Below are 15,578 nucleotides of genomic sequence, written 5' to 3' on the forward strand. Positions count from 1 at the left end.
AGAGTAATCTGGTAATGGAAACGATCTAGTAAAAAAAATTTCTAACTCAAATGCTAGCACAAGAGCCCCACAGCCGTGGAATTTGCTTTGAGAAAGCAGGTATGTGATCCGACTGGGTTCAGTTAGGTGGTACGTTTGTATTGTGTGTATCTGATCAGCTGAGAGATTTTCATGCAGTACTTTAATGTCATCACCAGGTGGCAGCAGTCTCCTACGTTGAGATCTGATTCTTCAGCTTCTTGCCTGGGTGAAAGAAACGGGGCTTCCAGGAGAGATTCTGGCTGTAGGGCACAATAGAATGTCCTGGATCACCCTTACTGCTACCTCCCCTTCCTCCTGTCTAGTCTCCTCCTCCTCCCTTTTTCCCCCATACTGCCCCTTGCTGTTAATAATCAACTTCTGATCTCCCCCAGACGCAGAGAGCTTACTGGATTCCGGTCTGGGTATTCTGCTGCCTGCAAGGACAGGGCTTCAGGAGCAACCTGTGCATCAGATGAACAGGTTCAGTCCCTGGCATTGCAAGGCACCTGTAACAGATGGGTTGAGATAATGGGCTTGGGCTCAGGCCCTCTGTAAGTCAGTGGAAAGACTCCATTGACTTCAGTGGTGTCTTGGAGCCTGATCAGAAGCTTTCAAGGAGGGGCTGGATTAGGCTTCTCTTTTCCTATAAACTCATGAGTTTGGGGATACTAATGCTTTGCATTTCTCTGTCCTCTATATTATCTGAGGAGTCTTTGCAGACATGGAACGGCCCTGCAGCCTGTGAAGCAGGTAAGGGAATGTACAGGGATCGCTGCCCCCACACCTGACATGCAGCTGTGTTCCACTTTGGGCAACTAATGTTGGTGGGTGTAATAGCTGTTTAGGGCAGGAAGTAAATACCATGTCCCCATGCTGTTGCTGTGGGAGTGGAAGTAGGTGGGGTATCCTTACCCAAGCTAGAATATGGTCAGAACAACGCTATTAACAATAGAGCTGGATGGGGCGGGTGGGGGAATTCTACTATAGATTTCTTAACAACCCCAATCCCTTGCTTTTTCCAAAACCTTTCAAGTGGCTTTTCGGTGAGGGAAAAACTGAAGGCTGAAAATGCTGCTTCCCGGGAGTGGTAATTCAGCTGCCTTATCTCTGTTCTCTAGGGGCTGGGATCCCTGGCTACGCTACATCTTCCATGATATGCACCATGCTCCCTGTGCTGGGTGACATGCTGTGGTGAGGCCAGCTGGGGAACCTGGCCCTTACCATAGAGAAGAATGGGAGCATGGGGCACCCTGATTGCAACTCCAATGTGACCCCACAGAGGCCTTTCTGAACTGAACTTCAGGGCTTAAGCTAAAATTTTTCAAATGTTTGTGGGGTTTTTTAACAACTCCTTTCCCCCCAAAAAAAAATTCCATAGAAAGCAGCCATTTTTCTTAAATCCACTGAATAAAATTTCTGCAAATTCTCATTGAAAACTTTTGACCAACTCTTATTACTACCCCTGTTCTTACCTGTAGTGCTGCACCATCTTAAATGCATACAGATTGTCAGAGCACAGTTCTGCCTTTTGCCCAAAAGACAGGGATCTCATGCTGATTCTGCAGCACTGGTCCACTGCTGATCCAGAGGGCTGATTACAGCCACCTGACTAATCAACACCACTGCCTGGAAAGGTGAAGCCTTCTTGTTTAAGTAGTGACGTGGCCTAACCCTGCTTACCTTGGGGGAACTGATAGGAATTGCAGCACAAACTCCCAGGCTGCGGACATGTCACACCACTAAACCATTTTACTCAAGGGGAGCCCAGTACCTTGCAGTGCACATGACATGGGCCATAGGAATTATTCCCGTCTTGCCTCCCCGTTTCTGGAGACTGGAGAAGGGGTGGTGAACTTGGTAGCCGAAACAGTGGGGAAAGGCTTAAGCATCCACAGCCTGAGCTCCTGTGGCTGGAAACTTCTGTGTTTCTCCTCCGCCTTAGACACCAGCTATTCACTGATTTAGCAATTGACATCAGTAGGTGGTATGAGCTGGGTTTGGAAAGAGTTCTAGCCAATGGAAATGGCTGGGCAAGGTGTGGGAAGGAGAACATGACTGCCATGAAGCCCTTGTAATAAAGGGAAATGAAGGAGCCTATGGAACAGGTGCCATATGCTCAAGAAATGACTCACTCCATGTGCCACACATCCTTTGACTTCAGAATTAAGGCAGAATCTTTTGAACCAGACTGTTTTACAAGTCCCCGGGGTAAGTCATGGGGGAGTCTGACTGTTTGGTGTTTGTCCCTGAACAAATATCAGGATTTGGAGGGTAATGGGGGTCACTCCTACATCCAAAGACACTATCTCTGGGCAGACCTGTGCTGGTGTGTGTCTCACTGTAGAAAGCAGCAGCCACATACACTATGCTTGGCTTGAAAGCTATTTGGCTTTCTTGAACACTGCTCCTCTGTTGGAGACTTCTTTGGAATTAGGATAATTTCCATGGTGGGGGTAGATGTTTTGCTTTTCCTAGTGTCAGTCTGAATCTGGATGAGGGATGTGAACTTTTCTTTTTACAGCTCTTGCTTGTTAATATAATTGAAATCTGTATCCTTGTACTTGGATCTCGGCTAGGAATAATCTTATTAGGAGAGCAAGTTGAGCTGGGACAGCATTAATGAGTATGCTATGGCTGTATAGTGTAACTCTTCCAGAAGGCCACCCATCCCTGACTGTATCAATACATAGATACAGTGCCAGCTTCCCTATGTTGCCTTTCAAATAACCTGGCAGGATTAGTCTCTAGGCAGGACTAGCTTCCTTCCCATCCTCAACAACTGCCAGCTTTGCTTCATTTCATCTCATTGTGGGCCCTAGTGAAAGCACTTGTTTTGCCTGGAGATGAAGTGCCTGTGTCCTCTACCTCCCCCTGCCCCTCTCCCCCATCTGAGATGATTAAACCTGAGCTCATCTCAGAGTGAGTGAGTTTCTGGCTTCCACTGGAAAGTGTGAGGAGAAATCATTGACGAGAGCAAGAGCCTGTGTGGTTCACTGTGTAAATATTTTACCGAGTTTGATGTCTCCCACCAGGGCTCAGAATGTGAGAATGCCACCTGCACAATGACCTTTAATGAGGCTGTACCTATCCAATAGCACTGCCCTGCCCTTTCCCAGGAGGGAGGGCTCGAATCCTTGATCCACACTTCTACACTGTCTACTCATGCAACAATGTGCAAAGTGCAGCTCTATGCTCAGGGACAATCCCCTGGGAGAACCGTACAGTGAGGGTTAAGTATTTGTCAGAATAAAGCTTTGTAGATGGAGAAGCTCAGCTGGAAGGAGCAATTCTAGGTATCTTTTGGCAAAGGGAGCTGGTCGCTTTGGTTGGGGGAGGAGTGTGAAGAGAGGCACAGGGCCATATTTTCAAAACTTGTGTGCCCCACTTGTCAGGTGCAGTTAGTGGCAGTTGCAGGTGCTCTGAAAATTGGACTCAGGCTCAAGTTGGGCACCTAGAATGAGTGGATGTTACAAAGTTTGGGAGTGACTTGTTCTAAGTCGCGCGCGCCAGCTCAGGGGCCATTACATATAGCTCTTGTCCGTCTCCTTTTACAGAACGGGAGGGACAGGAGCCATCCCCTTGCAAACGTCTCATCAGAGGGGCAAAATGCTATTTCTGTGGAGCAAGGGCCTCCAACCTGTTCCTCCCAACACATAATGTGGAACATGACTCGGTTTTATCGTCTGCCTGAATGCACAGGGCCCGTCCATGCAGCTCTGCCAGGGAGAAGGGGTGGATAAGTTAGTGAGTCCAGACGGTCTTCAAGCAGCCATTACACCACCTTAAACAGAAGCTTGAGGAGAAGTCTGTTTTGTTTGACCACAGGGTGCTGCTGAAGCCCCACCGTGGAGAATGAGACACATCTGTAAAGTGAAATGCCCTGACTCCAAGACAATAGAGGCGCAATGTCACTCCCCAGCTGGCTCGTCTGGTAAGTGACAGCCCTGAACCCCAGCAAAAGAGCCTTTCTCTGGGCACACCAGCTTGGGGCACTGTATACAGGAGTGGAAGCAGAACTACATGTCTCATTGTGCTCTGCAGAACGGTCCCATTCACAAACTGGCCCTGACGCTGGTTTGGTCATCTGCCTCCAAAAATGGGGTTCTGGCCAACAGTCCTTCACTCCCTACAACCGTTTCTGCACTGCAGGACTATGTTCAGCCAGTGCTGAGCAACCAGTGGGATGCTCCGCCCCACCCAGTGTCTTAATTCGTTACTGTTCAGACCCTTGGCAAAGGAGCTGGGGGAAAGCAAAACCCCGTGCGGATAACTTCTCCAGCATCCACCCAGCATGATTCCTCTGGGCTGGCCATAGCCCCTCTGCCAGCAGGGGCCTCTATAAAACCACGTGGTGGTTGTTCAGTAAGTGCTGCTCCCGGGCTTGGTGCTGGGCATGTCTTGCTGGAGGACAGCTGGGGTCCCTGCCCTGTATGGATGATGTAAATGGGTGGGCAAGAACCTGGCTGACCTGAGGAAGGCAAGTGAGTGGTGCAGTGCTGTACTCAGTAAGGTGGAGGGCCTGGCCCAAGAAAGAGATTTAAGGGATGAGAGAGCAGTTGCCAGGCACCAGGCTGGCCACTGCACTATGAAATATGACTGGCCAGGAAGCTTTCACAGGAGCTCCTCCCCTCAGACAACCTCGACTTACATCCCACCTGCCAGGAAGGGCTTAGAGCTCGGCTCGCCAACTAATGACCACTCAGAGTGCCCTGCCCAGCGTGTCCACAGCCTATTCTTGCCTCCAGACCTTAGGTAGTGGCTAGGCAAACAGGCTGTGTGTGCTAAAGGAGAACCTCTGGGTCTCCTCAGGAGAGAATGAAACTCTCAGCTGAGCTGCACAAGGACTATTCAGATTGCCCCCACCTCGTTGTCACATTGCGCTGGCTGTGGAGTGTGGCAGAGACGCTCTGAAGTGTCACCTCTTTCGCTGTCAAAGGGAGAGAGAAAGCCTCTGCTGCCTTGAGTAACAGCCCCCTTGCCTGTGTTCGCCATGGGAGTGACACAGGGGAGTTGGAGAGGGACCATAGCCATGGAGCTGGACAACATCCTTTGTTCCCTGCCATGAGCAGGGAGGGGGAGTGTGGGCTGGGCCTGCCACACCCCTGTTTCAGGGAGTGCGGGGAGAGCAGCTGCTCTGGGGCCTGGCTGTTTAATTACAGGTTCAGATGTAAAGAAGTGAAAACCCTTTCCATGGAGGGACTTTCTCTGCTGTGTCCAGTTTCATCTGCTCTGTTTTCAATTACATAAGCATTTACACTGCATTTCCCGTGGCTGGTGTGGGATCCCTGTGCTGGGACCGGGCCAGCAGTGAAGTCTTCCTTTGATTGGACCAATTAAGATCAGGGCGTTCCTCACCAGCTCAAACCAGTTTAGAGACAAAAGCCCCAATTGTTCCCATTTAAGTCTCTACAAAACTCAGTTTGCCTTCAGCCTGCACTCCAAAGCTCAGCGAGGGTAGCACCCGGAGTCCTGTACCCCCAAGAGTCCCTCTGCACGGCCGGTTGTGCCCCCCTTGTACTTAGTGCCAGCCATGTGGTGTGAATGCTTTCTGTTAGGCTATGGGCCTGAGTCAGGGCCAGGGGCTGCCCCTAGTGTCCCTTTTTCAATGAGTTTTCACTATTCCAATTCAAAGATTTCTGCTTGGTTGGAAAGGGAGCCGTTTTTTACACACTGCAACCAGCCTTAGAGGGCAGGATCAGCTGCCTCAGACACTGCTCCCTAACAGCTGGGCGAGGTTCCACCGTCATTTCTGAAAAAGTTACAATACAATCTCCAGCTCCCGCACAAATTGTCTGAACTCTTCTAGGCCCTGGGGCTCTTCCAGATCAATCACTCTCTGTTAGATTGTACCCTATTCAGAATACATGCAGCTCCTCGGGCGGGCCACTGTTTGTCACAATGATCTCCTGTACAAGATGGAACAGTAAGGAGGGTTGTGGGGGGCTTGCTGGTTTTCCTCTGGGCCAGCTAGCAGGATTGCCAACTTCAAGAGATCAAAAATCATGCATTGGACTCCTAACAATCATGAGATTTCAAAAGCAGATTGTATGGTGTGTGCTAGGTCAGTCTCTTGATGTTTGATCTCCCCTGCCTGTCCTTGGGGGCTGTGCGTCTGACAATGAGTGTTACCCAGTCTCCCACCTGTACTGGAGAAGGTGAGTTTGGCCCCTGCTGCAGGGAACTCTCCCTTCCTCACATCGGTCCCTCTCTCACCCAGCAATTAATCCTGTCTCTTAGTGCCCTATCAGTTCTGTCCCCAACCAATCCCCCCTCAGTTCAGTCGCTCTGCCCCCCCCTCATCACCACCCCATCAATTCAATCCCTTGCCCCCAGCAACACCTGCCGCCCTCAGTTCATCCTCCCAGCACTCACCCCATCGGCTCAGAACCCACCATCAATATAGACCTCCACCCTCTCACCCTCCCCCTCCTCACTTCAGCCCTCCTGTTGCCCTCTGGCCATAGTTCAGCCCTCCCAGCCTCACCCCTGCTCCGCTTAGGGTTTTTCAAACACTGCCCCTGTCCCCCCCCCCCCCCCCCGGCCTAGGGGGCTGCAGTGGGTTCCTCCCTCCCACTTCCCAGCCTGGAGCCCCTGGAAAGAAAATCCTGACATTTGAGAGTTCTATTGCGAGATCATGAGTCAGGCTTAGTTTTACTTGGCAATCTCGTGTCTCCCACTTAATGCGTGAGAGTTGGCATGTCTGCTGCAGTGTCCCTGTCCAAGCTCCCCCATAGCCCGGCCTCCCTTGTCCTCACACTTCCCTGCCACCTGGGCCTGGGTTTTGTCGCTGGATTTAGGGAGCCCGCTTTTCAGCTGTGGGTGCCTGACGTTAGGTAGGTGCTTCGGGGGCTCCCATCATAGGAGAGACTGTTGCTGATTTGTCTCGGGAGCTGGGAGGCAGAGGTAGGCATGGGCGGCACGTTCTATGGGCCTGTGGGGCCCGGGCACCAGGAATATTTCTGTCCCAGGGGCCTGGCTCCAGCAAAGTTTCCCACCTCCCTCCCACACGCACACTCCCCCCACGCTTCCCCTGGCCCCATCTGCTGCCCCTGGGTGATTTAAAACAGCCTGGGGGCTCCCGCTGCCACCCACAGCGCAGTGGGGCTGAGCGGCTTCCCGCGGGCTTGTTCCACATGCGTGAGGGGGTCGTGCTGCTGTGCGCTGCCCCCGCCCCAAACACCCATGTGGCCAATTTGGAAGCTGCAGGGACGGTGCCTGGAGACAGCAGGGTGAGGAGACCCCCCGGCCTGTCCTGCCTAGGAGCCGCTGCCGGAGGGGGTGCCCCAGGTAAGCATCGAACCCCCACAACCACATCCAGAGCCTGCACCCACACCCCCTCTGCAAACACAACCCTTTGACCCCCAAATTTCCTCCTGCACCCCCACCCCCGCATCCCCTCTCACCCCCAAACTCCCTCCCAGAGCCTGCACCCTGCACCCCCCCAACTCCCTCTTCCACTCCCATCCCCCTCCCCTGCACCTAGTTTTGTCCCCAAACTCCCTCCCAGAGCCTGCACACCCACCCCCTCCTGCACTCCTGCCCAGAGCCTGCACTCCAGACCCCCTCCCCCACCCAACCTCCCTCCCAGAGCCCAACCTCTCACCCCTTTTGCACCCAAATTCCCTTCCAGAGCCTGCACCCAAACTCCATCCAAAGCCTGCACCTCAGACCGCGTTCCCCACCAAACTCCCTCCCAGAGCCTGACCTCTCACCCCTTCTGCATCCAAACTTCCTCGCAGAGCCTGCATCCCCACCCCCTCGTACACTCCAATCGCCTGAACCCCAGACCCCCTTCCCCACCCAAACTCCCTCCCAGAGCCTTAGGCAGGTGTGTGTGGGCAGTTTGCGGGGGGCGGTTCTGGGCACCACCAAAATTTCTACAATCCTGCCGCCCCTGGAGGTAGGTGCAGGCTGTACAAAGCAGCTGAACGTTTGAGCTAAGCCCAGGGTTGACTAGATGGTGATTTCCACAAGGAGGTTTTGCAGTTAAGATGTAGCTATCCTCCCCTGCTACCCAGTAATCAGAAACAAAAGAGAGAAGCCTAACTGTGCTGACAGGTTTCTAGGTCACCAGAATATCCTGTGTTTCCCTAAATAATATGTTTACAAAGGATGCCCCGTGCTGTGCCTGCCAGGGACTGCTGAATGGGTTGATTTGCATTCACATTTACCATGCAGAACACTGATTAGGCTCAGGCCCGTTTTTCCTGTGTGAGCTGGTGTCTGCTGTAGTGGGGGCTGCTGCTAGAAAACTCTTCCCAGGGAGCCGCTTGTCTCAAAATCCTAGCGGTTAAAAGGAGCCGGTGCTTAAGGTTGATGCCAAAATAAGGAGCATAAAGGAGGTACTTTCTCCTGTGCTCTAGGGTGTGATTAATACTTAGCTTTACTACAGAGCCTTTCATAGGTGACTCACCACATGCTTTACAGCACTGATCAATCCCACAACATGCCTGGGAACCTGTTATGCACAGGTGACTGTGACACAGAAAGGGATTTGATCACGGTAGGTCAGCAGGAGAGCTAGGAATGCAACCCCCCTGGCCTAACTGCTGGCCCGTGTGCCAGCCACTGGGCCACGCTGCCTATCAGCTGTCTTACTATATACTTAGTTCTTATAGCACCTTTCAGTCATAAATAGAAATCTGTTCTAGGATGGAGGGTAAATACTATCCTTTTTTGCAGATGGGGCAACTCAGTAGGGTGATCATATGTCCTGTTTTTCCCAGGACAGTCCCTTTTTTAAGTCCTGTCCTGGCCTTCCTGACTTTTGCTCTTGCCAATTGATCAAAAATGGGACAAATGCCCACTTCTGTCAAAAAAGCGGGGTGCAGTGCAGAGGAACATGCGGGGAGAGGGAAGTGAGCAGTGATGCCAGCCACACTCAGAGGGAGAGGCAGGGCTCAGGTGAGCAATGACACCAGCCCTAGCCTCCTGCAGGGAGCAGGAAGGGGAGGGAAGTGCCTTTGGGCCAGTCCTGCGTGATATCCCATTTTCCATTTGGGAAATATGGTCACCCTACAACTGAGGCACAGAGAATTTGTGACTTGCTCCCATCACAGGAATAGAATCCATGAAACTGGACACCCAGCCCCCTGTCCTGTCAACTGGACAATGTGGAGCAGGAAGTTCCAGCTTCAAGTCCCTGTAATGGGCTCTCTGGGAGGTGCTGCACCTGAGCCACTGCGTGGCGGCTGTATGGCAGGGGCTGCCAGTGCTATGGGCCAAACCCTCCAAAAGACTTAGACTGTTCTTACACTTGGGAAGCATAAATGCAGCAAGGCCAAAGATCATTAAGCCCTGTGAGGTGCTAGGGCCGGGGTGGCTAGGAAGGGCTTTGCAGTGTGGGACAGAAAGGGGAAAGCGTCTCTAAAATAAGAAGCTGGAGAGAAGATTCGGCATTTACTTCAGAACCACACTAAGAGGAGAGCAGTTATTAGAGGTGTCCGTGATTGGGCTTCACACCCATGCAGAAGTGATTCTCTGTTATGCTCCCAAGGCCAAAATCATCCCAGCTGTAATGCCACTGAAATCCACGGTCTTCCTTGCCCACGTCCTCATAGGCAGCTCTGTTCAGCAGTGCGAAGGTTTATATAGGACATTCTGTTAGTATCAGAGGTGACGCTGCTCTGGTTTCAGCCATCAGCTGTAGTCAGGCAGCCCCCCCAGAGTCTGGAGCAATAGTGCAAATAGAAATTTAAAATGTCTACATGTGCTGGTAAATTCATTACCCCCACGCCACCCCGTGGGTCTGCCTGTGGTGTACACACAACCTCCCAATGCACATTGCACCTGCTAGGATCCCATGACACTAGATAGTGTCACGTAGCAAAGAGCAGAACAAAAAGAACCTGCCACAAGGAAAGTAACCTCTTCTCCCCCCCTCCACCCCCGCCACAAGCCTGCCCTGGGGCTATGCCTTGGAGCTGGCTATCTAGCCGGGGTGGGGTTAGGTGTGTGAGTGGGGTGGAGTTCTGGACTGCAAGGCCACCATCCCACTTTGGAAGCACGCATCTAGGCTTCAGATTGCCAGAGGAAACTTTGATCTTTGCCCACCTCACAAAATGACCAGTGCAAGCTGTAATCACCAGTAGGCTGTGCCTGGGAGAGCTCAGGACTGGAATGGAGGGGTGGGGCAGGGGATGAGGTGTGCAGGAGAGGGCTCTAGGCTGGGATAGGGTTGGGGTACAGGAGGGGGTGAGGGTGGAGCTGTGAATGAGGAGTTTGGGGTGTGGGAGGGAGCTTCGGGCTGGGGTAGGGGGTGGGGAGATGAGGGATGGGGCTGGGATAAAGGGTTTGGGGTGCAGGAGGTTGGGATGCAGGGAAGGTGTGGGGTCCTGGCGGCACTTACTGCAGTTCCAAGGAAGTGGCTGCAAGGTCCCTGTTGCCTCTAGGTGCATGGGGGCCAGATGGCTCTGCATGGTGCATGCTGCCTTTGTGCCTGCAGGTGCCGCCCCCTGCAAATTCCATTGGTCTCAATTCTCAGCCAATGGGTGCTGGGGGCGGGGGCAGTGCACAGAGCCTCCCTGGCCGCCCCACTGCCTAGGGGCCGCAGGGACCTGGCGATAGCTTCTGGGAGCTGCACGGAGCTAGGGCAGGCAGGGAACCTACCTTAGCCCCAGGCCTCCGCTGTGCCACTGACTGGACTTTTAAGGGCCAGTTGGTAGCTTGGTGCTGACCGGTGCCACCAGGGTCCCTCGGTTGAAAACCAGACACCTGGCAGCCCGAAGTTTAGCTTATGTCACTTCCAAAGCACCATGCGCTTACAAGGGAACAAGGCCCTCATGTTTCAGCCTAGGAATGGTCACGTAGGCGTTATACCAGGCTAACTGCACCCTGCTAATGACACCGGTCCATGTCCCCGTCTCGCCAAGCCCAAGAACTGCCCTTCGCTGTGCAGGTTCCAGGAAGGAGGCGCAAGGAGATGGTTAAAAAGAGCTGGATTTGGCCCCGTTGTCCCCCCACCCTGCTCTTCGTAACAGCCCAGTGTCTCCTTTACACAGGAGTGTGGGGGACACAGTAAAAAAAAAAAAAAAAAGCCCTCTGTGAAAGAAGAGATAGAGCCCCCCCCTCCCAAGCACCCCATTCTCTGAGGAGAAGTATCACCATGGCAATGCTCCTGCTCACAATGTCTCCCCGTTGCTACTTGGCCAGGGCTGGTAGGGGAGCTTTCTTTTTTTTGCTCACCCTTTATGGGGACAGTGATGTGTGAATAAAACCAACCTGGTGTGGACATGCACAAACTGAACAGTGTTCCCAAGTCAAAAATACATGCTGCATTCACAGTGGAGGCGCTGCCCTTCCCGGCCCCTTGTCGGTTTTCTGTGGGATGGGGTGGGTGGGAAGAATGGGATGGTTGTATAAAGTGTCTCCGGTTTGAGTTTGTGTGGGGGGGGTTATTTGTTCTCCTTTAACAGAACAATGGGGAATGTTTCCAGCTGTTTTAAGATGCTGCATTCAGCTCCTTTTCTCATCCCCCACTCTCTGCTTGCCAAATGGCAGCAAGAACTAAAACCTTCCTGCTGTGGCGATGAGGTCAACCCACCCTGGATGGGTGCTGGGAACCCACCGGATGCAGGAAGGAATTCTGTTGTTCCAATGAATGTCAGGGTACTCTTAAAATTCAAGGGGGGAAGTTGTTCCCACCTAAAAGGAATGAGGGAGGGGGGAACATGAAAGAGGAAGTTGGAGAGGTTGGTGGGAATGTGTGCTCTGTGCAGCCATGGGAAAGCCTGGGTTTGATTCATTAGCCAAGCCCCCTTGCTCTGTGTGCCAGCAGTGGCTGAGAGGGAGAGGAAAGCCTTGCATGGCTAGTCATCCCCCCGACTTGTTTAAAAGGCAGCATTGACAAGCCTTCCTTCCAGTCCCCCTTGAACTGAACAAAAGGAGCCCTTCAAAGGCACTAGGCTAAAATGTGTGTGTGAGGTGGGAGGGAAGGGGAACTGTGGGATCCATGAGACCCTGTCTGCAGGGCTTTGGGGAGTGCCTTCAGGGGAGAGAGAGTACCAAGTGAGGGGCTCAGTGTGGCTGTGGCTGGGCTTTCACCTTTGGATACAGGGCTGGTCCAGTAACGTTGCAAGTAATCTGATTGCTGTACAGTGCAAAACATAATGCAGACTGTTCTCAGTTTACTGTTCCTAGCAGCCCTCTCATTCCTGCTTGAAGACTCAGCAATGAGTTCACGATCCAACCTCCCCGTCCCCATCTCCGTGCCCAACAGAGAGAGGGCTCAAAAGGTCTGAGTAACTGCCTACTTACCTTGAGAAAGGCAGCAGTGTTATTGGACGGATTTCCTCTCTGCTCCACTCCTCAATCACTGAAGTATCGTTAACAACCCCAGGTCTGAAGTCAAATCTCCCTGAGGTTGCAACTGAAATGAGTTTAGTGGCACCTGTATGGATGTGGAGGTGTGGTGGAGGGTGGTGTGGAAGCTTTGCACAGTGCATATACGTATGCTCTTGTCTCCCTGCCCATGAAGCACAAAGGTGGAGAATAATGAGTGTCTGTTCAGGTGCTCATGACCGTCCTACTTCATTGGATTTGAATAGGTACTTTGATGGACTGGGTTGCCTGTGTTCTGGTTTCCATAGCACCAGGGATTGCCTTGGAAGCAGCTAAATGAAGTAGCTCACTGTAAAGGGCTCCCTCTTCACTGGAGATGAGAGAATACCCCCAGCAGCGCCACACAAACAGGTGTGCCTTTGAAAATGAATTTGCTTTCACTGCGTGGGCCGTTTTCTGTTAGTTTCCCAAGAAGATCCTAGGGCTCAAGTTTATGGGCCAGAATGGCTGTGGAACCAGGAATTTCTAAGTAAACGGGTGAGAATAGTTGTACTAAATTATTTTTTTTCTTGTACTTGCAAATATTTGCACCAGAAAGTCAATGTAACCAAGAGTTACACTCATCCCATCAGGGAATGACAGCAAGTCCCCAGTCAAAGATAACGAGCACAGCTCAGATATCAAATATGCACAATAAACATGGGAGCAATGTACCAGAAAGGAATTATTTACCAAAAGTAGGGGGTGAAGACTATTAAACCTCTAACTGCAAATAAAAAGAGACAAAATTAATCTGATAATTTATTTGCCCAGTTTCCTTCGTTACTAAGCTTTCCTACGCTAACGCTGTTATTTCCACCCCACAGCATGGGCAGCGGGTATCGTCGGCTGGGGGCAGTTGTGCCTCCTCAAACAGCCTGGTATGCCCCCATCCACACACACGCTCCCCGCTTCCATCCCAGGGCTTCTCCTGTAGTTCCCGGCACTTTGCCCTGGCCCAGGCTGACTGGGGCTGGGTGGCCTGCCTCCTGCAGGGACTCACTGGCTGGCACTGGTGTCTTGCTGCCCAGCGCACCAGGGCTGGAGGCACTGCGACCATGCCACCTGGTGCTGGGGGCCATGATGGGGTGCTCTAGGCTCCTAGGGGGAGAAGGAGGGATGGCAGCTCAGGCCCAAGGGGAGGAACTCCCGAGTCATCGGCTGCCCATGACCCTCCATAAAGCCCATTCTAAATTCCTCACTATAACCACGGTGCTCTCAGTCTGAGCTCAGCCACCGAGTGAATGAGGAAGTCCTGGTGCAGTTATGGCGCCATACAGTTGATCGGACACAGCAGTGGCCTAATAGCAGGCATGCTGACAGAATGGAGCTTTTTTTAGCCACGTTCCCAGCCACCCACCCCCAAACACATGTGTCCAAAAGGTACACATTATCAGGAACAAAATCTTTCTGTCTCTGTTGAGCCAGTTAGCATAAACAGGATGTCCTGCAGAAGAGAACAGGGGACCAGATGAAAGTGGTTGGGGCAGACACACAAGTGAAGTATTTTGAAACTGCAGGCTTTTGTCTGTATGCATGCAGACAGCCTGGGGCAGGAGCTTGGGAACTGAACAGATTTTCGTGGCTGTGCATGAATGGCATGTCTGTGTGGACATATGAACATGTGTATGTCTGTGCATTGTGCAGCTGTGAACGTGCAGGTATAGGGTGAAGCCGTGTGGGTTAGGAGACGGGTGGATTGCTAAAGGATTTTCCTGCATTTTTAAAGCTCTGCTCCCCCCCATCTCCCACCGTGTGTGCGCCCATCCTGCTTTCGCCAATCTTTTCACACTGCACTATGCCTTGCAACACTTTACCCTGCCAGAGGACTGATATGAAAGGACTCTCAGCTTTGAAATCAGCGTGATGCACCATCCCAGGTACCAGTGGGAGTTGCTTTGCCTTATTTTCTGACTGCTCGCCAAGTAACCCTTCAACATAGGGGTTATTGAAAGCAAAGCCTACAGCACGTCTTTGCCCCCGGGGCATTTAGCGATGAAGGTGCATACTGCACGGTGCACACGAATCCCTGCAAACCAGCATGTCTGCCGCTTGGCCTGACATAGCCTCTCCCCACACACACTGCCAAATTGTATTACTTGTTGCTAAATGCTGCTTTCTCCTTTCCGCCAACGTCTCTGGGCTTTGGTGCCTGAGCAAGGAGGCCGGCACTGCGCTGTGTAGGAGTCTCTGGTCCATGACTGTGCTCTGCAGATAGTTCTCAAGACACCATTCATGCAGCTGTTAGCTCCCTAATGGGGAAGGGGGGGGGGTGTTTTTGGAGGGCTCAGTTTGGGAGCCTTTACACAGCAGTTACACGGGGACATGACTGGGGAGACTGCAGAGCTGAGGCCTGTCTAAGCCAGCCATTTAGGTGGGGCGGGGGGAGGGGGTGTGTGCCCCCTGCACGATGCAATGGTTCATAACTAAGTCTAGTCTCACTGCCACACAGTCCCTGAAGCCTTAAACACAGCCCTGGAGAGGTGACACCTCTGCCCCGTGTACACTGATGGAGACATGCTTTGTAATAGCAGCAGCGTGGAGAAAAGAAAGCAGCCCAGAGTGGTGTGCCAGAAGTTGAGGACAGCCCATTCAGAGTTGAGTTAATGACTGGCACAGTGAGTGTGGCCTGTATAAATGGCACTGGCAGGATCTGCCAGAGCTTATTTTAAGCATATTAAATTGCTTGTTCTTGCTCTTCTGATTGCTATTTCTACCTGATTGAAATTTACACCTAAGCAGGTTTTGGTAGGAGTGCAATGTAGCGTCTGCAGTATGTATCCCTGAGCTGAGCCGCTGGTATCCTGGGCTGTTGAATCTGGCTTGCTAGACTGAGTCCAAAGGCTGTATTTCCCCCTGCAGCCAATGAAAATTTTTTTTCAGATGACAAATGCCCAAATAGCTCAGTGGTTTGAGCATTGGCCTGCTAAACCCAGGGTTGTGAGTTCAACCCTTGAGGGGGCCATTTGGGATCTGGGGCAAAAATTGGGGCTTGGTCCTGCTTTGAGCAGGGGATTGGACTAGATGACCTCCTGAGGTCCCTTCCAACCTTGATATTCTATGATTCAGACCACACTGCTGAAGGTGCCGCCAACCACATCAGTACTGGTTTGGGTCACTGAGACGTTACAAGCCTTTGGTGTGAGCTACTGCACTTTAGGTTCCCAGCAGCCTCTGGGCCAATGTTCTTATGTGTTGAGGCTGGAAAGCGAAGGCCCTGATGAAACCACAACAGAGCA

At 52.2% G+C, this 15,578-nt stretch overlaps 1 protein-coding gene across 4 annotated transcripts in view; it reads left to right on the top strand.

Moving 5' to 3' along the window:
- The window catches only part of TTYH3 (tweety family member 3), a 100,952-nt gene extending 99,533 nt beyond the window's left edge, over nt 1-1,419 (top strand). Inside the window, exons 15-16 of one of the 4 annotated variants that reach the window (XM_077829011.1) lie at nt 729-771; nt 1,140-1,419. In XM_077829011.1, coding sequence (XP_077685137.1) covers nt 729-771; nt 1,140-1,216 — 120 coding nt within the window. In that variant the 3' untranslated portion in view covers nt 1,217-1,419. Of the gene's footprint in view, nt 1-197; nt 667-728; nt 772-1,139 lie in introns of those variants that run through there. The other 3 variants (XM_077829017.1, XM_077829015.1, XM_077829014.1) reach the window with 3 other exon arrangements.
- The last annotated feature ends 14,159 nt before the right edge of the window (nt 1,420-15,578 follow it).

This window comes from Eretmochelys imbricata, chromosome 10 (genome assembly GCF_965152235.1).
Source record: "Eretmochelys imbricata isolate rEreImb1 chromosome 10, rEreImb1.hap1, whole genome shotgun sequence".
In the NCBI taxonomy this organism is placed as follows: domain Eukaryota; kingdom Metazoa; phylum Chordata; order Testudines; family Cheloniidae; genus Eretmochelys; species Eretmochelys imbricata.